The sequence below is a fragment of the Lepisma saccharinum genome, chromosome 7 (genome assembly GCF_977018435.1).
Source record: "Lepisma saccharinum chromosome 7, izLepSacc3.1, whole genome shotgun sequence".
NCBI classification, from domain to species: domain Eukaryota; kingdom Metazoa; phylum Arthropoda; class Insecta; order Zygentoma; family Lepismatidae; genus Lepisma; species Lepisma saccharinum.
The window spans coordinates 51,525,680-51,552,779 of record NC_139235.1 but is presented as its reverse complement, the minus strand read 5'-3'; the positions used below and the strand labels follow the sequence as shown (position 1 = coordinate 51,552,779).

At 36.9% G+C, this 27,100-nt stretch overlaps 1 protein-coding gene across 3 annotated transcripts in view; it reads left to right on the top strand.

Moving 5' to 3' along the window:
• LOC145989853 (sodium- and chloride-dependent GABA transporter 1-like) overlaps positions 1-27,100 on the top strand; it is a 271,956-nt gene that overhangs the window by 144,420 nt on the left and 100,436 nt on the right. For all 3 annotated transcript variants that reach the window (XM_083125309.1, XM_083125311.1, XM_083125310.1), the window contains 2 exons: positions 8,916-9,050; positions 22,175-22,303. In XM_083125309.1, coding sequence (XP_082981435.1) covers positions 8,916-9,050; positions 22,175-22,303 — 264 coding nt within the window. The remainder of the gene's footprint in view (positions 1-8,915; positions 9,051-22,174; positions 22,304-27,100) is intronic.

Below are 27,100 nucleotides of genomic sequence, written 5' to 3'. Positions count from 1 at the left end.
ATCTATTGCGCGTTCAACTCAATGACGGCGTGCGGCGAGAAGAGTGATCTGCTACCTCCAACGAATAAAACTGACCAAATCTGTTCTTGCCACGGCTTTAGGCTTTCGTAGTATATTTGACAATGGACAGAGTAACGCCTTTGCTCTGTCCATTGTCAAATAAACAACGAAAACCTCTCTGCCCCGACGACAATAAACAAATAAACAATGAGCTATTTTGAAATAGATCTTCAGACACCAAGTAGGATGTAATTGTTTAAAAGATTACTTAACTGTTTTTCCGAATGATTTTGATGTACTACGAGGGATGATCGGAAATGAAAGAATACAAAGCTTGTAAACAGTAGGTATTTTTTTTATTAGGCGAATACAAACTGACTGACGTGAAAGGATACATCATACATGCACTACTTCTAAACATAGTCCCTCCCCGGTTCAGGCATTTATCACAACGCTTCACGAGGTTCATGATGCCTGTCTCATAGAACTCGGGTTCCTGTTGCCGGAGCCCAGCCTTTGCTTCGTGCTTGACAACATCATCCGAGTGAAATCGGCGTCCTCTGAGATGCTTCTTCAAAGGAGCAAGAGTATGGCAATCGCTCGGAGCAAGCTCCGGGTAGTATGCTGGATGATGGAGCACATGCCACCCAAAACTCGCCAGGCCAGGACGTAAGGGTTGGGTTACGACATGAGACACGCATCATGAACCTCCTGAAGCGCTGGGATATATGTCTCAACCGGGGAAGGACTATGTTTAGAAGTAGTGTATGAGGTATCCTTTCACGTCAGTCCGTTAGTGTTCATCTAATAAATAGCTACCTACTGGAATTTACAGGCTTTGCATTCCTTTTTCCGATCATCTCTCGTATATGCTTTCAATTCCATTTTCTGTGGTGGGAATAAAAATATCCCTGACAGGGATTATTTTTTTTCTTCTGCTGGGAATATTTTTTGTGGGGTGTCCTCGGCACCCCCCCCCCCCCCGGTTAATTAGCACACTGAGCAGTGCTTCACTCAAATGGGAGCCGACTGGGAAGGAAGCGATCGACGTGAAGCTTGACGCCAACTGAGACGCGGGAAACGCGGCAACGGAACTCAAAAGAGCCGCTTCCGGAGTCTCATTGGGTGATAACCCTTAAGATAACCTGTAGACTTCTGGCACGGAAATTCCCGGTTTCGTTCCGCGCTTTTCTCTGTAATGGGCGTTATACCATTTGAAGGGCTCGGGTGTAAAACATTGTGTAAAACCTCAGTCAAAACTTCTGAAATTGGTAAAAACAACACAAATACAATTTATCTACAGTATAACTCAGTGGCGGCGATTGGGTTCCAAAACCGGGGGGGGGGGGGGGCAAAGACAGTATATTTTTCTTTGTAGATAAGGTTTAGCATAGTGCGGGTGCAAAAGTGACGATAAGTGCCCCCCCTTGCCCCGCTAATCGTCGCCACTGGCATAACTTCTAATAACCTTTTTTCTTAATGAACTCAGAAATAACCAAAATGTCACTTACCATATTTTACACCCTAGCTCTTCATTTGATTTCAATAGAAGCAGACAAAACAAGTTCTCCGCCTCTTAGTGGCGTCAAGCTTTACACAGTACAATTTTTGTGTGTAACTTAACTGAAATTATGATTTGACGTTCTTTAGCACGTTAATACTAAGAATTAATTTAACCAAACATTAGGACAGCTTTTAATAACTGATTTGTGACGTAGTTACCAGTGAAACGCGATAGATAATCCCCTTTTCAAACACCAAAGGAATCTTCCCGAAGACACGATTTCTATTGAAATAAAGTGGTATAACCGCCAACTACAGGGAAACGCACTCAACTGAAGCGCGGAATTTCCGTGCCAGAAGTCTGCAGGTCTCTAGGGTGGGTAATGTCCGTTCGCCGCGTCTCCAAATGCCCTCTCGTGTAATTCCGGGTCTCTTCGTTTATCTCCGCCAAGCGTCACGCTCGGCCCCGCTGTAGACGAGCATGGAAAATGTTCCGCGATCCGGCGTGGTTCGGCGCGGTACATGGGCGGACTACCCCCGTAAAGCCACATTGAATTTTCCACTCGGAGGTTCGGGGGTTTGTGTGGACTGTCAGACCGCACGGCCACGCTGCGGTGATAGCTTCCAAATAAGGTGTTTAGTGTCTGTCTGTTCTTTATCACATACGGTACGGCGTTGTCTTGAGGCACGAAAGCAGAGAAATGCTGACGCGAAATTTTATCGGTCGCGTGCCTCTAGACATGCAACGCCGTACGTGACATCAGCCGGTCTCCGATAAAAGACAGGGATATTAGAACCTTATTTGAAATCTCTGTGATGAAAGAGCAACTGTCGAAGTTTTGATTCTAAGTGTCCAAATTTGTTTCCTAACACTGCACCAGTTTTAACCCGGCACTACTCGCGGTCGGATCTGTCACGCCGTTACTCGCTGGTGAGCGTGGCGCTTACACCACGTATTTTCGTATTGGTAATGATTTTGTTTGCTAAATTTGACTCAGATCAGGATGTTTATGCAATATATGTATATTTTGTTTGTGAATAATACACATTTTAATGTTTTGCTTATTTTTTTTAAGAAGATAATGAAATCTATTTCAACTCATTACTCATTAGTAGGTGAATGTAGTTGCTGGCGGGTGAGCGCCGTGCTCCCTTGTTCTCGCACCTCCGAGACAACTGAAACAAAGATGGCTCAGAGAGTGTTAGCGAAGATTCATATTTCGAATTGTGGTATCTTATTGAAGGGGATAATTGGAAAGGAAAGTAGTCTTCGCTCTCACGCTTCCAAGAAGCTCGAATTACAAGCATTTGAAAACGAAAGTGAGCGCAGCGCTCACCCGCTACTAACGGCGGGTTAAAGATGGCAGCGACTCCCATGCGCAAGGCTTTTTTAGTCTTGGAAATCGCTAGGTGTAAATCAGTGATTACAGTCCAACGGAGTTATCGGCTAAGATTTTGGTTATTTTATGTATGGTGGCGCCCCATCTGACAAGAACATTCGTAGGTGCTCTAATCAATTCCAGACGACAGGAATGGTCCCTGTTACGGGCCCTACCAACTTCTGCGAACAAATGCTGGATCAGGAAAGTGATGACCTTTTTAGTCGTGTGAATTACAGTGATAAATCCACATTTCATCAAAGTTAACGGCCTTGTGAATCGTCATAATTGTGTCTACTGGTCTGATACAAATCCACATGCAATTATGGAAAAGGAGCTGAATACGCTGAATTTTGTGTATCTACTTGTATTTTGTATGTATACTTGAATTTTGTGTATAAACTTGAATTTGTGTATGGGTAAACTGACTTTTTCGCCAGTCTGTAGTTCATGAAATATCTAATTTTAATGCAATGTTACAACTAAAGTGTTACTTTAAATGACTGATAAGAAGGAAACAATGAAGCAAATCACAATCTCTATGTAATAACCACATTTCAATGTGACGATTAATCAGAATTAAGCATGACGTAAGATAGGATAATATTTGTAGGAAAATATTTGATCTCATTATCAGCGTGAATCATCAAATGCACGCAATGTGAACTGCAAATGTTCTGGGAGTTATGCAATAAATGGTGAAGAAAGAGAAATGAGCATATTTTGATAATGTGCCAGAATTGCCCAAATCCTCTTGTTTGTTAAAAGAAAGTATTTTGAAGGGTGTCCAGAAACCATAGAAAAGCCAACGATAACATAGTACTGAAAGACTGAAGCTGGCGTCGATGTAAGGTTGGGACTCACAATAAACCACATGTTAGCACATCAGTTTTTGTGGACATATCCTTAGTATTGCAAAAGATTGACTTAAATTCGGTAGAATGCAAGCTTCCGCTAACATCCTCCTTCTAGTCTCTACTTTAGGTTGAAGATGAAATGGTGTTAACATGCAACCTCACTTAGTTTTTTGGAAAAAGAAATGTCGGGTACAATAAGTGAATTTTTTAAAAGTCAAAGCCAGTCATCCTTGTACTATTATTGGTTACCCATTTCTGATCTTTCACACATTTCCACAATATTTTTGGTAAATGTTGATTCATCTGAGACAAAAAGAAGTTGGCAGGGGAACCTTAGGTACCACAAACGCCTGAGTAATGTTTCATTTCTTGTTTGTTTATAAACCTGTGTTACATCATACTAATTCAGTGACGATCATCTTGTTCTGTATTTCACTATGCCGTGGACTTTTAATACAATTTCAAAAACCTATTTATACTAATCTTGTGGCGCAGTGGTGCATCGTCGCCTTGTACTCAAGGGGTCCTGGATTCGATACCCGGTGGAGGCACATAGTGGTGCGGATTCCACTTCAAAACTGTAGGTCCAGTCCCGATTAGCCTTACTGTGCATAAGAGCAAAGTTTTAAATTGAGTGTATGTGCACTGTAAATAACCTAAAATACGAAAATAACATTCAACAGTCTTAAATGTGCAATGCAAGTTTCAATAACCACAATCGACGGATACTAACTAAAGAGCTAGGGGGATAATGTGGGCTTGCTTTAATAATATGTGACGTCATAGTCTATAAGGCGGTCCATTTGTGTTTAATAACGTGCTGAGACTCGAACACTAGTAGCATTAGCTTAATCCTGATTAGAGATTGAGAAAGACCGCGTGTATTTACGTATTTTATCCGCAGTATGTCTAGATTTATCTTCTGTAGTCTGGTAATTAACTAGTAAAACTAATATCATCTATGGAACCAATTTCAAGACAAATGAAGCCAACTCGAAAAAAAAAATACGCCAAAAGATGACTTTGGGAACGATACATGCAAACACAAATAAATAGAACCAAAATGAAAAAGCGCAAAATTTGTTCAATTTTATTTGTATTTCATAACTTTTGTCACGAATATCTATCGAATTAAAATATTTTTTTTAGATTTAAGTTTGTTCTTGACACAAATAATTGTAGCTATGTATTTTCTGGCTAAAGCTCTTAGACCAAATTTCTGCTTTATTATAGTATTTTCTCTACTCAATGATTTTTGTTTCGTGTCTATAGTATGAGACATTGCAAGCAGAAATGTTGTTTTAAACCAAAATGCACTGTCCTTTCCGTTATAGTGGGACATGTTAAAGAGACAACGCTATACCGTATTAAAGCACACGCATGTTCAGGGCCAGATTAAGACGAAATTGGGCCTGATGCTGTATAATAAGTAACGTTTGTCTAAGTGTCCGAAATTGGGGCTCCAAATTTCATTCTAAGGTTTATTTTCAGGTTAATATAGCAAAAGAAAACTGTTGAGCTTTCGGAAAATTCTCGTCTGTTTTCATCTGGGCCTATTTCAGGAATAGGTCTAATGCTGCAGCATCAATAGCACCCACCTTAATCCGCCACTGCTCATGTGCTCGTCTGATGTGAAGATTTCTAACCGCCATGTTGAATTTTCTTTATCGATTTCTTTTAACAAAGCTCAGTATTTTGGTAAGCAGTGAGTCGATTTTAAATGCAAGAGAGCAATGGTGTCTAAATATCACTTAAAAACATTTTTAGATTTTTCTGTTAATTTTTTAGTTTTTAAGCCCCACCGCCCTAACGGAACACACAGACAGGCAGTGAGTGGAATTCGCTACAAATTTCTGGAAGAAATATGAAGAAGATTTATCTTGCATTATAGCTACAGAAATTGTTTGTTTTCAGAATGTAGTGTCAGCTGAAATCAAATGAGGAAACATGTCGAACATCGAATTCCCCTTGATACAAAACAAAATTGTGGTTAGTAGCATCCTTATATGCTGTAATTGACACTACCTGTGATGTCTTCATCAGTTGAGAGGTCGTTTTCCAAGCTAAACTTGATAAAATTTTTCTTGAGAAGCACAATGACATGGGTGAGATTAAGTAGACTGACGCTGTTAAGCATCGAAAAAGATTGTACTGGAAAACTGGACTTGAACACACGAGCACAAGAATTTGCTTCCATCCAAAATCGCAGAGGACTGTTAATGGGCATTTAACAATATCGTAATTTTTGTAGTAATTTTTGTAGTAACAGTGTATTTTGTATAATTATAATATATATATTGTTTGTCTGTTTTCTTAACCTTTCGTACTGGTTTTTACATTGATTCAAATTACATGTATGTATTTTCATATTTGTATACCTAATATAAATGTAGGCATGAATTAATATTTCAGAAAGCTCTTCTTTTTAACGAGTAGGGGGCACAACTAGAAGTTGCTGCGGTGGGGGGGGGGGCGCAGATGTTAGTTACGCTAATGATAAAACTGCTCTTGTTCTGACCTCTTGACTGTGCATGCAAAGTTGATGTAAGTCGGCTATCGACTACGCGTATCACGAATGATGCGATTGTCAGCAGTGATGAAGTAATGTATGAGATCACATTGTCAATTAGTAAATAATATTCTCACAGGCAGTTTAGTTTATGAACAGATTTTGGTAAAAATGTAGATAATTTGTAAAAGTTTCTGCCTGCATAAGAACACGCACACAGACAGTGGCGCAGGAACTCGGCTGATACATGGGTATGCTATACTCCCTCAAATTTTTAAATCCGTAGATCCCTTGTAGTCAGTCCTCTTCAAATAATTTGACAGACACAAAGTTCTGCTGTGAACCCAGAGTGAATTCGAGAGCTTTAGAAATTGTTTTATGTTCTCAAAACCTGTTTTTAATCGAATCATTCATTCTAAAAAAATTAAAAATAGTGAAATAAAAATAATTTATGCAACTTTTTCATAAAAGAACAGAAAATTCATGTGTGATGTTATAAAATGGAATTTCCCAATATGTACACATATACGAGTATATTGTGTGTGTATGTGTATGTATGTGTGTATATATATATATATATATATATATATATATATATATACAATATATATATATAATGTGTGTATGCGTGTGTGAACATATTGTATGTACGTACATATACAACACATACACACAATAATTTTATCTCTACTTGCTCAAAATCTAGCTCTATAGGACTGGCGTCTCTTGAACTTGCTAGAACGGTCAGACAGCAAGTCAACACATGTTTCACACAAAAAAGAAAGGAAGCCTTGAAGTAGTAAAATCTAAACACCCCTCGTACTTGAGGAATTCATGTATATTCACTGCTGCGCTCAAGTCTGATCTAGGAAGAAGGAACTCCAGTTTTGTCGTCATGTTTGCCTTATCCCTTAAGAAATATAAAGCAACGATGCGAGAAGGGTATTACTTCTGACCGCGTACAGGTTGTTGGTTCGCTTCCAATCGGAAGAATTTCAAGGTTTTGTGGAGGAGTGGCAGATGCATTTCAAGTGTGCAAACTTTGACGTCAGTTTGTAGCAAGGAAACACAGAACTTCACCACGTACACTCACCGCACGTAGTACTCAGGCAGTTTGTTTCTTTATACAGCAAATTTGCAGATAATACAATTAAATCTGCAAGCACAGATTAGGAATAGCCTACAAGCGTATCAATATATGCTGTATAAAACACACCTTATACTTCGTTGACACTGTACCGTGACAGATTTTTATTGAAATGTGGTGTCTTAAAAATTATATTAAAAATACTAAAGAAGGATGAAATGGTCTTGATTGATTTGCTTTGTTTTTGGCTAATCCCGATAATGAGAAGGAGTGATAATAATATGGAGCACTCACAAAGAGCATCCATGCTCAGGCCGGGATTCGAACCCGGCACCCCTGGCGTTGTAACGCGAAGCACTAACCACTCCGCCACGGAGGTCTGCACGATAGTGTACCAATAGGTTAAGGGCGTCCGCAGGATTTTTCCTCAGGGGGCAGAGTCACAGAAACGTTTATTATTAGTGCTATTGTTATTATTATCACTACTTTACAAATCGTAAAATTCAAATTGAATAGGAAATACTTTGGCGTTGTATACAAGTTGAGACTCGAGTCTGCTATTTTGATAGAAACGGAATTTGCCTTTCTTTCTTTCAATGAACATCTATCACTTTGTTGATGAACAGTTCTTTGTATTTTTCTACTTTTCACAATGCACAGATATCAATCAGAGTCGGACAACACTTAATCTACTGTCCATCGTGCTCTGCTCCATGTTTTTACGTGCCGAAAGGTACTGTAAAATTATAATAACAAAGATGATGATAATAATAGTTGCTGTAACTTACGGCCTGTAAGTCACAGAAAACAATACTTTTGTTATAAAATATCGCTACAATTCGACCATTCGAATTACATTAATACTTTCCAGAAATCTCAGGGGGGCGCGGGCACCTTGCAACTGGGAAATGAACAAAAATTGACCTCCTTGTACAGAAAATAACAATAGGGGAAAGTGGCATAAAATAGCATACTATTTGTAGAACAGCATAAAAGGACAACTGCTCGGATAAAAAGCTGATTCAATATGTTTGAAATGGAAGATGCATTTTTCAAGTACACCTGCCGGCCCCCGTAGCGGAGTGGTTAGCACATCGCGCTGCGACGCCAGGGGTCTAGGGTTGGAATCTCTGCATGGGGATGGCTGTCTGTGAGTGTTCATATATCAATTTCATCATATCACCACTCATCTCCATCTTCGCAATTAGCCAAAAGTTGCAGAAAAGCGTAGTGTAATAAAGCCATCGTATCAATCAATCAAGTACTCAAACTGTAGACCTAAAATATCATAATAAGTAATGATTCAATAGAATACTGTGTCATTTTACTCCATGAAATTATTACTTGAAACCTTATTCTATTTTACATGTGTCACGAATAAAATGATTTGTTGTTACTAAAACAAACTGATTCAAATTTAACATCACTCGCGTGAACTCGTATATTAAGAAAATTCTAATCTTGTTCGTTGTAGTGTGTCAATTTTTTTTCCACATAACCAATTAAGCTGGGATTTTATGTATGTATGCCAAACATTTCCACATTAGTATTGACTGTCTTCTTTCCATTTCCGGTTGCAGGTGCATTTCTGGTGACGTACGGAATAGCCATGGTTTGCTGCGGGATTCCCATCTTCTTCCAGGAGGTAGCCATCGGCCAGTACTTGGGGGCTGGAGGCATGACCCTCGTGGGGACTCTCTGTCCTCTCCTGCACGGTGAGTGGGAATGACCAGCACTTGCACTGGGAATTCTTAGCTGGGGGGGGGGGGGGTTGGTCAAGCCTTGCGGATGTTACTATGGGTATACGACTCCCTCTGGAGCTTGCTGGAATTTTTACCATGGGGCTGGATCTTACGGACACAGTAACACGATTGTGTTTCATACAAATCCTTTAATGTGGTTAACTATACTACAATAACGATAACACACTTGCACACAAACTGAAGAATTATAAATGCCTAAATCCCAGTAGGCTGATGTAGTAAAATGTTTTTATCGCTGTTGCGAGCTGACATCCACCGTGGGAAGACATTTTTTTATAAACATGAGGAGTAGAAAGCGAATTGCATTGAATCTTAAATATATAGTTGAACATTTCGGTAGTGTGATAGATTTGGGGTGTTAATACTAGTTGATGGGTAACGTCCCTCGCATCCCCCTTATTTCGAGTGCTGGGAATGGCATAATTGATAGATAGATTTAGTTTATTTTACTTCGCTTTCCTGCCACTTATGGGTAATCGCGAAGATGGGATGAGTAATGATATGATTACATTTATGAATGGACACAAACACCGATGCCCAGGTCTGGATTCGAACCCAGGACCTCTGCCATTGTAACGCTAACCTGCAGGGATGAATGAATGTTCTTCAGAATAACATCAAAATCCATTGTGTCCGCATTCGTTACTGAATCAGTAGAAATTGGTTTCACGCATTTGTTTCCGAATCAGTAGAAATTGTTTTCAGTAGTTTTTACATCAAGATAGCTTATTATTTATTGCACAACAAAACGAAAAACCTCTAATTTACACTAAATTCGCAATTCTTCCAGGTTTCAGGATCAAGGATCCACGAATTAGTAATACCACAAAGAGCACAAAATGGGGTCTGTATCCCTCGCAACTGTCCTGTATACTGCATAAGAGTTCAAATGCACGCGTTTCTCCGGAGTTCGAACCCACGCCATTTGATTACAACTCGCCGTCTTGGGGAGTGTAAACGCATACATTTTTGGACTGAATGAAATTACGTAGGTAGTAAACTTTCTTTCATTTTCAAATTCCAAATGAACGACAGGGCCCCTGAATCTAAGTTGTTCGCTTCAAGTCCATTAGGTTCGCTTCATTATCCGACAACAGAGCGTTTCTCACAAGAGACTTCCGTCTGAGTTCGAAAGAAGAGTTCCTTTGTACTAATATTAATAGCAAAAGTGCAGTGGGAATTCTGGCCCAAACCTTTTCACATTACTCTGGCTCCTTGCGTAATTAGAACACTAAGGACTTCCCGATTTGGCTACAATAGGTCATTTTTTAAAGAACTGAACTCTTCAGTCATAGTTTACATGTCAAGTAATTATACCTACTCCGATTATCCTTCCATTTTATTTTTTCTATTTCTCTCTGGGAAAGGATTTCTTTGAATTTTGAATCATTATCAGAATCATGAGTATTATTCATTCAAGAAAATGTTCTTCACATTTTAAAATCTTTCTCGTACTTCTGATTTCAACAAAATTGCTAACTGTAGATTAAATTCAGATATTAAAAGACTGAATGAACTAAAGGATTATTGTTCAAAGAGGTGTGGTGCAAAGTTACTTGGAATGGAAATGCAGGTATAAACTATTCAGTGGCGGCGATTGTGCTCCAAAACTAGAGGAGAATGGGTACTTTCCCTTGTTATAGTGGTTTTCACATCGTGAAGGCACAATGGGCTTATGGACAATGCTTTTCTTATGGGAAAATAAAGCGCGCTATTACCAAATATATCGATGTTGAAATTTACGTGAAGTAGAAAAAAAATTACAGTAAGGTAGAAAATTTTATGTAGCACACATTGGGGAGGACGAAAATTGTGAACTTTATTTCATATTATTTTAAAATAATTAAAATGCAAGTGTTCGTTGAAACCAAATTTTGAACATCTTTTCTATTCAAAACGTTAAATCATGCCGTAAAATCGGAGGAATTGTTACGAAATAAATCGACACTACTATTCCGTTATCACTGGTGATGGTGGTGCTGAAACTTTGGCAATATTTTTAAGGAGGTGTCATTAAAGAAATGAATTGTCGAATAAAATATGCGGATTTTTTATTGGCGCAGTGGAAAATGTCGTCTCTGGCCAAATTTTGTTTTATAAGTCTACGTAAAAACTCACAGCGACAAAGTTGTAAAGATAATAATGAAATTATTTTTGTCTTCACTCAAAGGTCCCCAGAGGCATTACTTCCTCCTGTAAATGCAGTTTGTTTTCAAGTCGATCAGCGCAAGAAGTAAGGAGACGCGTTGGCATGAGTCTTTGTCATACCAGTCATACTCAGGTATTATGAGTTCGTACCGTTCAGTGACCTTTTAACACTCTTGGTGGTCTGGTGAAGCGTTATGTGTCGACATTTCGGTGATTTTTACAAGTGGTTCATGAAGTGATTAATAGCGTCCTAATCTGTAAGTCTTCAGTCGTCACAATGGATCGCAGGAAAAAGGATGAGAGAATTAGAAGGGGGAGAGAAAAACTATTTTAAGAATGTTCGAATATTTAAAGAGAAAGAACCCTGGACGTAGTCAATCGTTCATTGTTAGTGAACTTTGTAAGGTGGCTGGTGTCAGTAGGCGTACATTCTTTAGATTCAGAAATGAAAGTAAGTAAGGCTCAATCGTTACACCCCGGAAAAAAAGAGTAATGACTAAAATACAAATCCAGCAGGGAAGTGAAATATAATGATTTCATTCGCAGTGCCATAAGATGCAAATTTCATGCATTTCTGTTTAGAAACGTTCCCGCAACAATTCAGTCTGTGATGAAGGAAGTTAACGACAATAAAGTCGTTGCGAAATTTTACATATTCGACTTTCTACCTTTTGCTGCAAGAAATGGGGTTGGAATTTGAAAAGCGAGGAAATAAGGCTTTATTGATTGAGAGAAACGATATTATACTTTGGCGACATTCATATAACGAAAAATGAGACAATTTAGGAATGAGGGACGGAACATCGTTTACTTAGATGAAAGTTGGGTAAATGTAGGGCATACTGACGGGAGCAGTGAACAGTCCGAAGACTCACCGATGGAGGGTGTTGAACAACTGTCCGATTACGGTAACACTTATTGTATAACATTTGCGTTAAAAACTGTATTACTGTATTTACACATTAGATAAATGAATGTTACTTTATGAAATAGATTAATTATGCTTGCATTTAATAAGAGTATCCCCATACTTTGTTAACTCCGGTTAATAATAATTAATAATCATGGAAAACTAACAACTATAACAAGTGTAATAACAACTGTAACAACATACAATACATACATACAACATGTTTATTGTGAAAGGAAGCAAGCGCGGTAATCCCGGCCGGCGATAATAGTTAGCGCACCTTAAATGGCAACACCGCGCGGTACTCCATAAGAGCCATTGTGCCTTCACGATGTGAAAACGACAATAGATAAGATTTAGCACAGTACGGGGGCAAAAATGGCAAAATGTCGGGGCAACTGCCCCCCCCCCACGGCTCCCCTAATCGCCGCCACTGAAGCTACTAATATGGTTGCTGAAAAAAAAACTATTTGTGGTGAACTGTGTGACGCATTAAGAAACCATCAAAGGATGAAATGGTTTGATGATTCCTAGGGGAAGGTTTCTAATTTTCAGACATGAAGGCATCTAAAAATATAGCTTTTCCCGGTCTGGGAAATATCCTGTAGAGGCTGAGGGTTCGACGTTTACAACCATTACCCATACAGCACAACATGGTTTCAGATATGTTACGGATACGTAACTCGTGAAACATTGTAACATTGCAGCAACATTGCGAAACATTACTGTGATGTTTCAGCAATGTAAAAATGTCCGCGAATCTAACATAACATTCGTAATGTTACAGAAACATATCAGTGCAACATTACAGAAACGTGTCAATGTAACATTGCAGAAACATGTCAGTGTAACATTACAAATACATTTCCGTAAGGTTTTGTGATATTTCAGCTACATTACAGTGATATAATTTTACATTACGGTTATATTCAATGGAATCAGTACTGTATTCACGAGTGAAATATTTAAGGGGGCCTATTGGGGTTAAGCCCCTTTATTTCAATATTTATTTGTAAATCATTTCCTGAAAATAAAATTCACAATGTTTGATACCTAATTAGGAATGATATTTAATTATATTTATTTTACCTCTCCTCAAATGACCACGTATCTCAATTGCTACAATTATTCTCGAGGGGGGGAAAAGTGCATAAAATTACAAAATACACATTCATTCAAACCAGACAACAGTTACAACTAAAAAAAAAAAGAAAAATACTCGTATTCGCCACCAAATCCTAAACTACCTTCAAATGTGTGTAAAGTTTTACATGTAATAATAAGCTCTCCGTGGTTTGTTGCACCATGTCACAAAGAAGGTGGGGCCTCTCCCATGGCGCAGTGGTAGCGTCATTGCCTTGTAATCAAGGGGTTCCGGGTTCGATACCCGGTGGAGGCACAAGTGGTTCGGATCCCACTTTAAACTGTAGGTCCAGTCCCGATTAGCCTTACTGTGCATAAAGTGGACTTAAAAGCACCAACCAACAAAGAAGGTGGGATTTGAGTGCTGTGATCAGCATAATGCTCCCGTCCCCTCTACTAATAGATGAGAAGCTGGAAGCATTTTAGTGTTGTATGAAATCCATTCATGATTCTATGAGTCACGGTCATCTGAAAATTCTACTCTAATGTGTCTGTATGAATAAAACATTTTTCCTGGACAGAATACATGTTCCACATGTATGGTTTTCAACCTATATGGTGTTCGAACTTTCAGAATTACGCAGCAATATTCCAAATTAATTTCAAACATCACAAATTGAGCACATGTCTTCAAATATAACTTTCGGATACTAAAATTTACTATGTGACATTCTCACCTTTTACGAATCTCAAACAAAAATTCAAAATGAATGTAATAATATCCTATATACTTACATAATTCGAGAAATGTAGATACACTTTGACCACAAAATAAATTCAGTAAATGAACCAGTAACCACAACTGGGAAATAAATATCAATTCACAGGTGTAAAATGGAGACAAGCTAAATTTTAGCAATTTTTTGGCAGTAACAATACGAATAATATAATTGAATAATAACTAAAAATTTATAAATCAATGAAAAGTTTTGACATTCTCTATAATATTAAATGTGCAGCGTGTATCAGAGGTTGTGGTTACTAGTTAGAGAAATTAATTATCTTAATGTTACTTGTGAGCAATTTCCATTGAATTATTACTTCAAAGATATAATAATACGTTCTCATTTCTATTATTTTTTAATAATTTATATTTCACCCATGTTTGACTTTCAACGTTGTTATAGTGGTTAGGATGGGTTGGCCAGTTTCAGAATACACTGAGAAATTGAATTAAGCTCCTTGTAATGAAGGGATTTCTGGTTCGAAACTCTGGTAGAGGCACATTGCAGTGATACGGATCCCATTTTGAATTGTAGGTCCAGTCCCGATTACCCTATTTATGCATAAAGTGGACTTAAAGCATCAATTCAAAGAACAAATAAATATAAATAAGCATTCTTTGATACATTTTTTTACACCAGCGAGTGATCAGACACTATCCATGTCACCATTGAACTCTAAAAATTGGACATGCATCACATCAAAGAAACATTATTATACGTAAAAATAATATTTTTTCATAAAATATATTCTTTATTTGTCTAAATTTGTCAAAATACAATTGCTTCTGTTCTGTTAAGAAGTATTTCATTGCAGGTTCTCCGCTATAACCTCTTGTTGGAGTGCAGTAACATTCATTTTTTCCTGAAAGGAAATAATGTCATAATATCAATTCTGGTCAGAATTTTCATTTCAAAAAACAATATTTTGCACAAGTAAAATACACATCTTAGCCTTGAAGAAAACTGCAAAGCAACATCAAGAATTTACATTCTTCATGTCAGCACCAATCAATTTTTTTTTATAAATGTAACCTCGGAGAATGCCGTAAAACAGATTGAATTTTGGCAAGAAAAATTGCTTTTACTTCATATTATTTGCTCAGAAATAGCATAAAGGTTTTAGTGAATGCTCAATATGTCATGTAACATCCAAATCGTTAATATTACTGAAAATCAGTGTTTCCATATACTTTTTTTAAAAATTGCTCGGCATTCCGCAGAAAAAAAAATTCATGTTTCATCTTTCTTTTAGCATGTCAAGTTAAATACAACATCTGCAACTTGTGCAATCGTGCAGTATCATAATTTGATTTTAACCTATTATTTTATTTCTGTCAATAATCCATAATTCTACCTACCTAATTACAAAGAAATGATGATTGAATGGATTTTTAGCATAAAAACAACTAAATATTACCAATTTTTTACCTCTTCAAACTTAATAATAACAATTGAACCACAAATGACCCAAATCTAGTATATTAAACTTGCAGTGTTTCATAGTTTTGAATTACTGTAACTTGAAATCCAAATTTTGTCAAAAAATGATCATTCTTGCGAAAGAAACTAATCTTAAATCAGCCATAAAATACTCAATTACTGCTAAATCTGCATAAAAACTAACTGTGGGAGTCATAAACATCATAGCCTTGAAGAAAATTGCAAAGCAACATCAAGAATTTACATTCTTCATGTCAGCACCAATCAGTTTTTTTATAAATGTAACCTCGGAGAATGCCGTAAAACAGACTGAATTTTGGCAAGAAAAATTGCTTTTACTTCATATTATTTGCTCAGAACTAGCATAAAGGTTTTTAGTGAATGCTCAATATGTCCTGTAACATCCAAATCGTTAATATGAGTGAAAATCAGTGTTTCCATCTACTTTTTTAGAAAACTCCTCGGCATTCCGCAGAAAAAATTTCATGCTTCATCTTTCTTTTAACATGCCAAGTTAAATACAACATCTGCAACTTGTGCAATCGTGCAGTATCATAATTTGATTTTAACCTTTTATTTTATTTCTGTCAATAATCCATAATTCTACCTACCTAATTACAAAGAAATGATGATTGAATGGATTTTTAGCATAAAAACAACTAAATATTACCAATTTTTTATCTCTTCAAACTTAATAATAACAATTGAACCACAAATGACCCAAATCTAGTATATTAAACTTGTATTGTTTCATAGTTTTGAATTGCTGTAACTTGAAATCCAAATTTTGTCAAAAAATGATCATTCTTGGGAAAGAAACTAATCTTAAATCAGCCATAAAATACTCAATTACTGCTAAATCTGCATAAAAACTAACTGTGGGAGTCATAAACATCATAGCCTTGAAGAAAATTGCAAAGCAACATCAAGAATTTACATTCTTCATGTCAGCACCAATCAGTTTTTTTATAAATGTAACCTCGGAGAATGCCGTAAAACAGATTGAATTTTGGCAAGAAAAATTGCTTTTACTTCATATTATTTGCTCAGAAATAGCATAAAGGTTTTAGTGAATGCTCAATATATCATGTAACATCCAAATCGTTAATATTACTGAAAATCAGTGTTTCCATCTACTTTTTTAAAAATTCCTCGGCATTCCGTACAAAAAAATTCATGTTTCATCTTTCTTTTAGCATGTCAAGTTAAATACAACATCTGCAACTTGTGCAATCGTGCAGTATCATAATTTGATTTTAACCTTTTATTTTATTTCTGTCAATAATGCATAATTCTACCTACCTAATTACAAAGAAATGATGATTGAATGGATTTTTAGCATAAAAACAACTAAATATTACCAATTTTTTATCTCTTCAAACTTAATAACAACAATTGAACCACAAATGACCAAAATCTAGTATATTAAACTTGTATTGTTTCATAGTTTTGAATTGCTGTAACTTGAAATCCAAATTTTGTCAAAAAATGATCATTCTTGGGAAAGAAACTAATCTTAAATCAGCCATAAAATACTCAATTACTGCTAAATCTGCATAAAAACTAACTGTGGGAGTCATAAACATCATAGCCTTGAAGAAAATTGCAAAGCAACATCAAGAATTTACATTCTTCATGTCAGCACCAATCAGTTTTTTTATAAATGTAACCTCGGAGAATGCCGTAAAACAGATTGAATTTTGGCAAGAAAAATTGCTTTTACTTCATATTATTTGCTCAGAAATAGCATAAAGGTTTTAGTGAATGCTCAATATATCATGTAACATCCAAATCGTTAATATTACTGAAAATCAGTGTTTCCATCTACTTTTTTAAAAATTCCTCGGCATTCCGTACAAAAAAATTCATGTTTCATCTTTCTTTTAGCATGTCAAGTTAAATACAACATCTGCAACTTGTGCAATCGTGCAGTATCATAATTTGATTTTAACCTTTTATTTTATTTCTGTCAATAATGCATAATTCTACCTACCTAATTACAAAGAAATGATGATTGAATGGATTTTTAGCATAAAAACAACTAAATATTACCAATTTTTTATCTCTTCAAACTTAATAACAACAATTGAACCACAAATGACCAAAATCTAGTATATTAAACTTGTATTGTTTCATAGTTTTGAATTGCTGTAACTTGAAATCCAAATTTTGTCAAAAAATGATCATTCTTGGGAAAGAAACTAATCTTAAATCAGCCATAAAATACTCAATTACTGCTAAATCTGCATAAAAACTAACTGTGGGAGTCATAAACATCATAGCCTTGAAGAAAATTGCAAAGCAACATCAAGAATTTACATTCTTCATGTCAGCACCAATCAGTTTTTTTATAAATGTAACCTCGGAGAATGCCGTAAAACAGATTGAATTTTGGCAAGAAAAATTGCTTTTACTGCATATCATTTGCTCAGAAATAGCATAAAGGTTTTAGTGAATGCTCAATATGTCATGTAACATCCAAATCGTTAATATTACTGAAAATCAGTGTTTCCATCTACTTTTTTAAAAATTCCTCGGCATTCCGTACAAAAAAATTCATGTTTCATCTTTCTTTTAGCATGTCAAGTTAAATACAACATCTGCAACTTGTGCAATCGTGCAGTATCATAATTTGATTTTAACCTATTATTTTATTTCTGTCAATAATCCATAATTCTACCTACCTAATTACAAAGAAATGATGATCGAATGGATTTTTAGCATAAAAACAACTAAATATTACCAATTTTTTACCTCTTCAAACTTAATAATAACAATTGAACCACAAATGACCCAAATCTAGTATATTAAACTTGTATTGTTTCATAGTTTTGAATTGCTGTAACTTGAAATCCAAATTTTGTCAAAAAATGATCATTCTTGCGAAAGAAACTAATCTTAAATCAGCCATAAAATACTCAATTACTGCTAAATCTGCATAAAAACTAACTGTGGGAGTCATAAACATCATAGCCTTGAAGAAAATTGCAAAGCAACATCAAGAATTTACATTCTTCATGTCAGCACCAATCAGTTTTTTTATAAATGTAACCTCGGAGAATGCCGTAAAACAGATTGAATTTTGGCAAGAAAAATTGCTTTTAATTCATATTATTTGCTCAGAACTAGCATAAAGGTTTTTAGTGAATGTTCAATATATCATGTAACATCCAAATCGTTAATATGAGTGAAAATTAGTGTTTCCATCTACTTTTTTAAAAATTCCTCGGCATTCCGTACAAAAAAATTCATGTTTCATCTTTCTTTTAGCATGTCAAGTTAAATACAACATGTGCAACTTGTGCAATCGTGCAGCATCATAATTACATTTTAACCTTTTATTTTATTCTTGTCAATCTATAATTCTACCTACCTAATTATGAATATAGTATATGGAGGGCATGACAAGCCTCATGAGAAACAAAACTATACAAGACTACATGAGAGAGAAAGAGAGAGATTATTAACATAAGTGAGTAACCTAATAAGTGATTAAGAGAGAAATATAATTAGGAATTTAGTTTTGTCACACAAAAAATTACCCATGTGGTGATTGATGGCTGGAAATATAGGAAAAGCTAGCTTTTCATATTATCTACCTGACCTGATAAGGAGCATGAAAAGATGAAAGTATACAATAAAATCTCTTTTGATTTTACATGTATTTCATCACAAGAATTTCTCACATTATAGTGGATAATGAGACAGGTCAAAATACTTATATAAACACTAGCTTGATAGCCTGGCATAGCTAGTCATTCTTTTATAATATACACTGTCTAGTCATGGCACTGTGACACTACTAGTAGTCATGGCATACTGTCACTTTCAGAGGGCTGTGTGTTTTTTTGTTTTTTTTTAAGCCAGCATCATGTTTGTTTTGTTTATAATTGCACTTCATTGTAAACAGAATTTTGATTATGACTGCTATGTTCATTTGAGCTATTATTAAAGGTTTTTTCATAGGATAATTTTATTCTTGATAGCTTGTGCAACCAATCGAGAGCTGATCTAACAAGTATGACCGTGCCTGTGGTGCTGCCATAGACTTACATTACGTAACGATGGCACAGAACAAATCAGTTGATTCGTAATTTGTATTAGATAGAGGCTCTGAACGTAACAACTTACGTGGTATTCTACGCACAGGGAAGTGAGAAACAACATTTTTTAAAAAGAAGAGGACAAACTTTGTGCAAAATTTACGGGGGGTGGGGTCATATACCGTAAACGAGAACTATATAGCTATTTTTAACAGTAAAAACATGCAGGGAAATACTTTGCGTCTCGACCATTCACTTTTTCACTACACACAACGTAGACAACTTATTTCTCGCGATTATAGTTTCATGAAGTGGAGAAGTTCAGTGCTTCTTTACGTCCACATATTTTAATTAAACAAACAAAACAAAATACTTCTTTAAACACTGGCTTGAACTGCCTTGTTTCCACTCACTTTTTCACACACGTTGTACAACACGGATTAAATATATAGCGTGCATAAGTATAACACAATTAAACACACTTTGGCATTAATAATATTCAACTTACCACGCAATAAACAACATTATTCTTCATAAGATGTGCACGACTCCCGGTCAGCGTTGAAGGTAACAACATGGCCGCCGCAGAAAATGTCCCGGATGGCCGCCACGCATGCATGATGACCGAATCCAACGTTGCCGAAATGTGTCTGAAACATTTCTCAGAGATGTAAGAAAAATGAGACGTTGCAGAAACTAGACAATGAAACTATAACATTGCAATGTTTCAGAAACAAAACTGGGACTTCATGTGATGCTTTCTGTAATGTCAACGCGAAACCAGAATGTTAGAAACATTAATGAAAGATTGTAATATTTCTGAAATATGTCTGAAACTTTGTGTGCTGTATGGGTACCAGTTGAAGATCTCCACACCTCTAGGTAGGATTGTGGGAGGGAGACTGGCAGTCGAGAGATGGGCCAAGACCCTTCTAGGGCTGTACAGCCACGGGCTATGTTAACAATACAATCTTCTGTGGCCCCCCTGCCCCCCGACTAACATATGTATGTGTGTGGGTGTGTGTGTGTTCCGGCATAACTCTCGAACGCCTGGAGCGATTTCAACCAAACTTGGCACACATATGACTTACAATCTGGAAAGAAATGCTGTGGGGGTAAGACACCCATGGCACCCTTAGGGATCGATGTTAGTGTGGGATCCATAATTTTCTGGGTGACACTCCGAATGCCATTCAACTCAAAGACACTCCTGGCACCCCTAGGAGTGGAGGTGGGAAGGGGTGACATGTAAAAATAATAAAAAACGACCGATATTAGTGTGGAATCCATAGTTTTCGGGGCCGCTAAAATGAATAGTGACACTACCAATGCCGTTCAACTCCCAAGTTCATTTTACACTATAGTTAGAATTCATTATTTTCCTGTCTAATAGAAGATTGGGAGAAATAAATACCCGGGCAACGTCGGGCAATCAGCTAGTATATATACATAAATTCCATCAGCTGCCCCGAATGAATATTCAGTTTAAAACGTTAACACTGAAATAACTCTTTGTGCCACAACATGTAAAAATTAATTAATTGTCATTAACTAGATAACGTAATTATTGGTTTAATAAATTACCGTATTTCATCGCATAATCGCCGCCAGACCCTGTTTTTTCAGTCGTTTCATCACGTAATCATCGCATCAGCGCTTGAGAAAACCAAACGAATGTTATCGGCGGAGAATTTTCGGACACAGAAGATTAAATATTTGAAGTCCTTACTTCGCAACACTGCATAAAATTGTCTCAAGTTTATTATTTCGACTGTAATGCACAAATAAAAAAACAACTAATGTGTTAAGTATTTCACAGCGGAAAAATGTTCTTTAAAATGTCATGAAGGAATGATGCTTCTCGATTTGGACCACCTGATTTAAATCGGCATTTAAAGCAAGATTTAAATCAGATGATTTGAAAAAAATCACTGTTTTAAATCACTTTAAATAAACAATTTATAGAATTATGTAAAATACGATTTTGTAGATATCAAAATATTTTAAATTTAAATTATGTAGTACATCCAGAATGTTTTGTTGTTTTTGAAATCTACAGAGAAATTTTATATTTACAAATATGTTTTAATTTTCTTTAATCAAACTGTACAAATATTTTACAGGGCTGTTTACCAGAAAAGCATTTCTACATAAAAAACATGTATGCTACGAAAAATCATGTAAGCAATTATAAGCGTGATTTTAAAAAAAAATCCAATTTAAATACGATTTAAATAAAGAAAATCATCAAAAATGATTTTTTTAAAATAAAATTCATGATTTTATTAATCCACCCTGATTTGGACTATTCAGTTTTAACACATATTCACGAGTATTCCGTGCATCTTCATCTTGCAACAGTAATAAATGTCTTTTAAGTACCGCCAATACTGACACAGTTGAAAAGAAAGAAAGCCTTCACATAATGGTGGCACCCCTCGTTTTGAAATGTGCGACTATTATGCGGTGAAAAACGGTATATTTTACACGCATTTTCTGATGAGAATTTATTATTATGACCATGGCCAGAAAGCACTATCTTTTCACTAGCGGCGACAACAGAACCTAAAGAAATGAAAAATGGAAAAGAAAAAGTTGATGCTATGTGATAACAGTAGTTCAGTTTTTGGTATTTTATTTCTTATACATGACATTCCTCTGTTTCAGGTGTGGGTTATGCCACCATGACCATCGTGTTCTTTCTGGATGTGTACTACTGCATAATCATAGCATGGACTCTCTTCTACCTCATCAACACCTTCACTATGCTGCCTGGACTTCCGTGGGAAAACTGTGGTAAGTTATCTCACTATTGGCCTACTAGGCCACGATTCCTAGTTCTTCAACATACCGTAACATCGCCAGCAAATTACACTGGTATAGTGTGGTCAGCACGATGAACCCCCGATTCCGTGGACGAGACGCACGTGGGCGAAGCGCACAAGGGAAGTTCGGTGGGCGAAGCGCACAAAGGAAATTCGGTGGGTTAGGTCGTGGGTTACTCTTCTGTACAAGCAACTTGTATATTACTATACATACCTAACCTAACCTAACCTAACCTTCAGTCAAGGCCACGAAGTCAGGTGTGCTTCAACCACTGTGCGCTTCGACCACGGCACCGAACCTCCAGTCGTTCTTGTAGATTTCCATGACCGGGTTACGCTACTCATTTGCTGCTCCCTAATTTCCTCACGATGGTAGGTGGCCACCAGTCCTACACGAAAGAGAAAAGTTGTTACGCTTCCCCCAGGAGACTCGAACCTGCGCGCGTCCCTTAGCCAGAGTCCAGACGCCTTACACCGCACGGCCAGGGTGCGGGTTAGGGTGTATCGAAAAAACTTTTTTTCGAAATGTTAAGGTGGCTAGTGCGGAAAAGTGGCCATTTGTGACCAAAAACACGTCTGATTTTTTTCCGATTTTTTGGAGGTCGTTTAGGTGGCGCACATCGACCTTGAAGTTTTGATAGTGATTTGGTTATGCAACACGCACAACAATTTCACAAAAATGTCATTATTAGGCTATTTCACGTCTTATTTTCTGCATGCTGTTTACGTATGCTTTTGCTCAAAAATTGCCAATTTGAGGATAAAAACTCCATTTTTTCTATTGATGGTTTCCAATTGGTTTCGACTGTGTTTTATTCGAAAGTTTTCCGATATAGAAGACTAAATAAAATATTTTGACTTTCTAATTGCTAACAGTTCCTCAATTACTGTCCAGCGCTTCGCTTATTTTCATAGCTTATTATGCTTTGAAAATAACCCAGAGCACACCACGAGGAGGTGGCTGGACTGCGAGCTCCACCCATGTTGGCAAACATAATTTTATTAAGGAGCAGGCCAAGATTTTCTTCTAGTTTTCTCCTTGAACTTTATAGTCACTTTTTGTTCGAAATGTCGGCATATGTTCTCTAGATTCCAATTTCGCTTTGATGTAGCCATCACGTGCGCTGGCGCCGAAAACGGAAGAAGCAGCCTCTGTGATAATTTTCACAAGTCGCTCCACTCCTTGTGTGTGGCAGGGGAAGTCTTGAATTTCTGCTATTTTTTGTTTTTAATGTAGTCATCTGCTTCTTCATTTGTAATATTATTGGTCAACGGAGGCTCGTGAAGGGAGCACGAAGCCCAATCAACCATGTCATAGTATTGGTCTGCATTAAAATTGATGTTTGGTAAAACAAAAGTGCGAATTCTTCTGCCTTTTTTCAATCCTCTTGCTTTCGTAATTCTTTGCCAACCAAGACTTCTTATTTCTGGGTTTTGGTCGGTTATTAAAGCCAGCAGGAGATTTTCAGGATGGGCGAAGAATGCGTTTTGTTGAATGACCCTATGAATCAGATCTCTCAAGTGGTGTGGGAGAAATCGGGACAAGTGGATCAAATTCTAGAGGTGTCGGGCTCCGTCAGTTTTCGATGGTTCCTTCTTGATAACAAACCACACCGGTGCGTACACCTTCATTATGTAGTGCGGGTGATAAAGAGAGTAAAACATCTGGAAAAATCTAAAAAATATGCATTTTACATTCAAAAGTTTCATTTATTGCAAAAATTGCCATTTCATTTGTTAAATTTATATCAAAATGCACAAGAAAAATATTTTTGAAATATTTCTTTTCAATATAAAGAACATCCATTTGCATGCAAGTCCTCAGCCTGTAACGATTGCATAATTGGGTTAACTAATTTCTATGAGAAACGCTAGATATCAACATTCATCATTAAATCAAGACAACAATCAATTGAAAAAAAAAACGGTGTAATCACTTCAATTGGGGGATTTATTTGTCTCACTTTCCTTAACTGGGCACTTTTTGATCGTGTTTTTAGTTTCCCTCCCTTCTCTGATTTATCCTTTTAACTGGGGCTGAGCGGATACCACTTTGAACCGATACCGATACCGATACTTGAAAATTGCAATAATTAAAGTTTGTTCAAAATATTGATCAATATTGGTGTGTAAATAATATTCTCCAATTATGTGCATGACTTTACTTATGAATTTACTTTAGAATATTCAAGAATTACATCAGAATATTAAGATAGATGTCATCTATGTCATGTAATAAAAAATACAATTTTTCTGCCATATTTTTTTCAAAATAAAAAGAAAGTTAAATTTTGCATCATTCCAAGGTAATTAGACTCCATGAAAACGTCGCACGTCATTTTTGCCCACCTCTTAAAGACCAATATGCTGATAAAGTATCGGCTGTTATCGGTACATGAATTGCATCAGCATCAGTATAGACTCACCACTACTTTTAGCTCTTAAATTTTTCATGTGATTTTCTCTCCCTTCTTTGTGTTTCGTATTTTCTTTCGATGATTCTCTACCACATTTATTTAATTTCCATGGTTAGAATAAATTATGATAAAATGGCATAGTGAAACCGAATACTCATACCCAGGCTAGGATTAACCCTAGCTTACCCGTACCGTACAAGAAACTTACAGGCCCACACTTTTTTTTTAATAACTAAAAATCAAGATACCATTTGGTTATTGAAGTACTTTTTGCTTTCTTGTTCATGGAAGTTTCGTTATTTATTAATTATAATATTTACAAAAAATACCAACATTAACAACCAATTGTACACTCTCACTAGAACGAGTGTCTCGAATAACACGCATTCAAAGATGGCGCCTGATAAGCCCTCCAAGTGCATTTTGCCTGCTATTTTCATTACATTTATGTTTTTATTGAACAAAAGTAATACCGAATATTGAGAATACACTAGGGAACAATATAATTTATTTTTTTCTAAAACTTTTCACAGTTTAAAATTGAAAAAAAAATTAGCGGTTGGCCTGACAACCCCTCTCGGGCATGCTAGTGTTAAACCCCAGATCATCGGTGGCGATGCTGTAAGTCGATCACTTGACACTTTTGTTTATGCGTTCTTATCTGCTTCTGACACGTGTTGCTATGAAGACGAGGAAGAAGCTGGAAGAAAGTTTTTGCTGGTGACATTCAATATATCTTTCCATCTATTTTGTTTCCTCATCATCCTTCAGCGCGGCGATCCGTGTTGACGCGTAATTAGAGGCGCCGCCTTTCAACTTGTCACCAAGCATCATCGAGCAGAGACGAGAGAGATTCCTCCATGTCACGTGTTCATCTGCTTGACATGATCATCCGTGATCAGCTACGTCATACGCATTATGCACCGTCCCAAGGATCAGCCTCGTGAAGGATTGTTTCCAGGCGTGAGGGAATAGAACAATCGCAGTTTCCTTTCGTATCCTGAAGGAAGACGATTGCTTCGTTGTCGGCATCGTCTAAATTACTGAATCTCGTCTTAAGCCCGAATCACAGGGAACTGGATTTCCAGTAGAAATGTCCTAGTTGCCGATTTACTGGCTACCCATCTGCTAGTTTTCGCCTCACACGACACTTGTTACCGTACTTGTCGATAGACTTTGAGCAGACAATCTAAAAAGATGGACGAGCGATTTGAAGAACGTTGTAGGAAAATTACTGCTGTTATTTAAAATTAAAAAAGGAAAGTGTGGACTACAAATTGGCTCCAAAGAGAATAAGGTAATCAATGCGTACTGAACAAGCTTTGTAGGGAACTCGGGTATGCATAATGTTACATGAGATTCGCAGGATTCATTCATTCATATATACAAAGGCTGTCGCAGAGAAGGTGAGACAGATTTTTTCCTGGCTTGGCAACACTGCCTATGGTTTCGGCACTCATTCTGTTTCCGTAGCAAGTTGTCACATGTTGCGAAACCACGTTAGTAAGCAGCTGTGTTGATTTACGTGGAACGTGTTTCGTTTACCTCTCCATGTTTTTGTGTATAACATTGCTTTTCGCGATGAGTATTCATGATGAACAGCAACATGCCATAAAATTTTGTTGGCGTTTAGGGAAAAGTGCTGCGGAAACATACGCAATGTTTCAACAGGCACATGAAGATCAATACAGACTGAGTAGAGCCACAGTATTACCAAGGAGTCATTGAGACACTGCGCCAGCACGTAGCAAATAAGAGGCCGCATTTGAAGAACTCCTTCATATTGCACCACGATAACGCACGCCCGAATACCGCGCGGGCTTTTCAGGATTACGCGACGAAGAGAAAAATATAAATTTTCCCGCATCCAGCATACAGCCCGGACCTTGCACCCTGCGACTTTTGGCTATTTCCACTTTTAAAGGCCGCCTTACGTGGTCGTCATTTCATGACGAACAAAGGAGTGATTACCGCAGTGCAAGTTTTCTTATTCTGACGAGGAATTTTCAAAGACATTCACAAAGTGGCAGGAGCGTATGGACGTTTGCTTAGCTGTCAATGGTGCCTATTTTGAAAAAGATGTACGTTTGCTTAGCTGTCAATGATGCCTATTTTGAAAAAGATGTACGTCTACTCTGATTCTTGGAAGGGTCCATGTACATGCTTGTCTTTTAACTGCTACGTAGTCACGACTTTTTGACCAATTGCGCTCATTTTGGTCTCAATCGGCAACTAATGAACCAGATTTTCACCCTAGTACATTTGCTAGCCAATGGAGGTCGCTGTTTTCCTATACAGGAATTAGTCTCACCTTCTCTGCGACAGCCTTTGTATAGATATTATTCAACTTA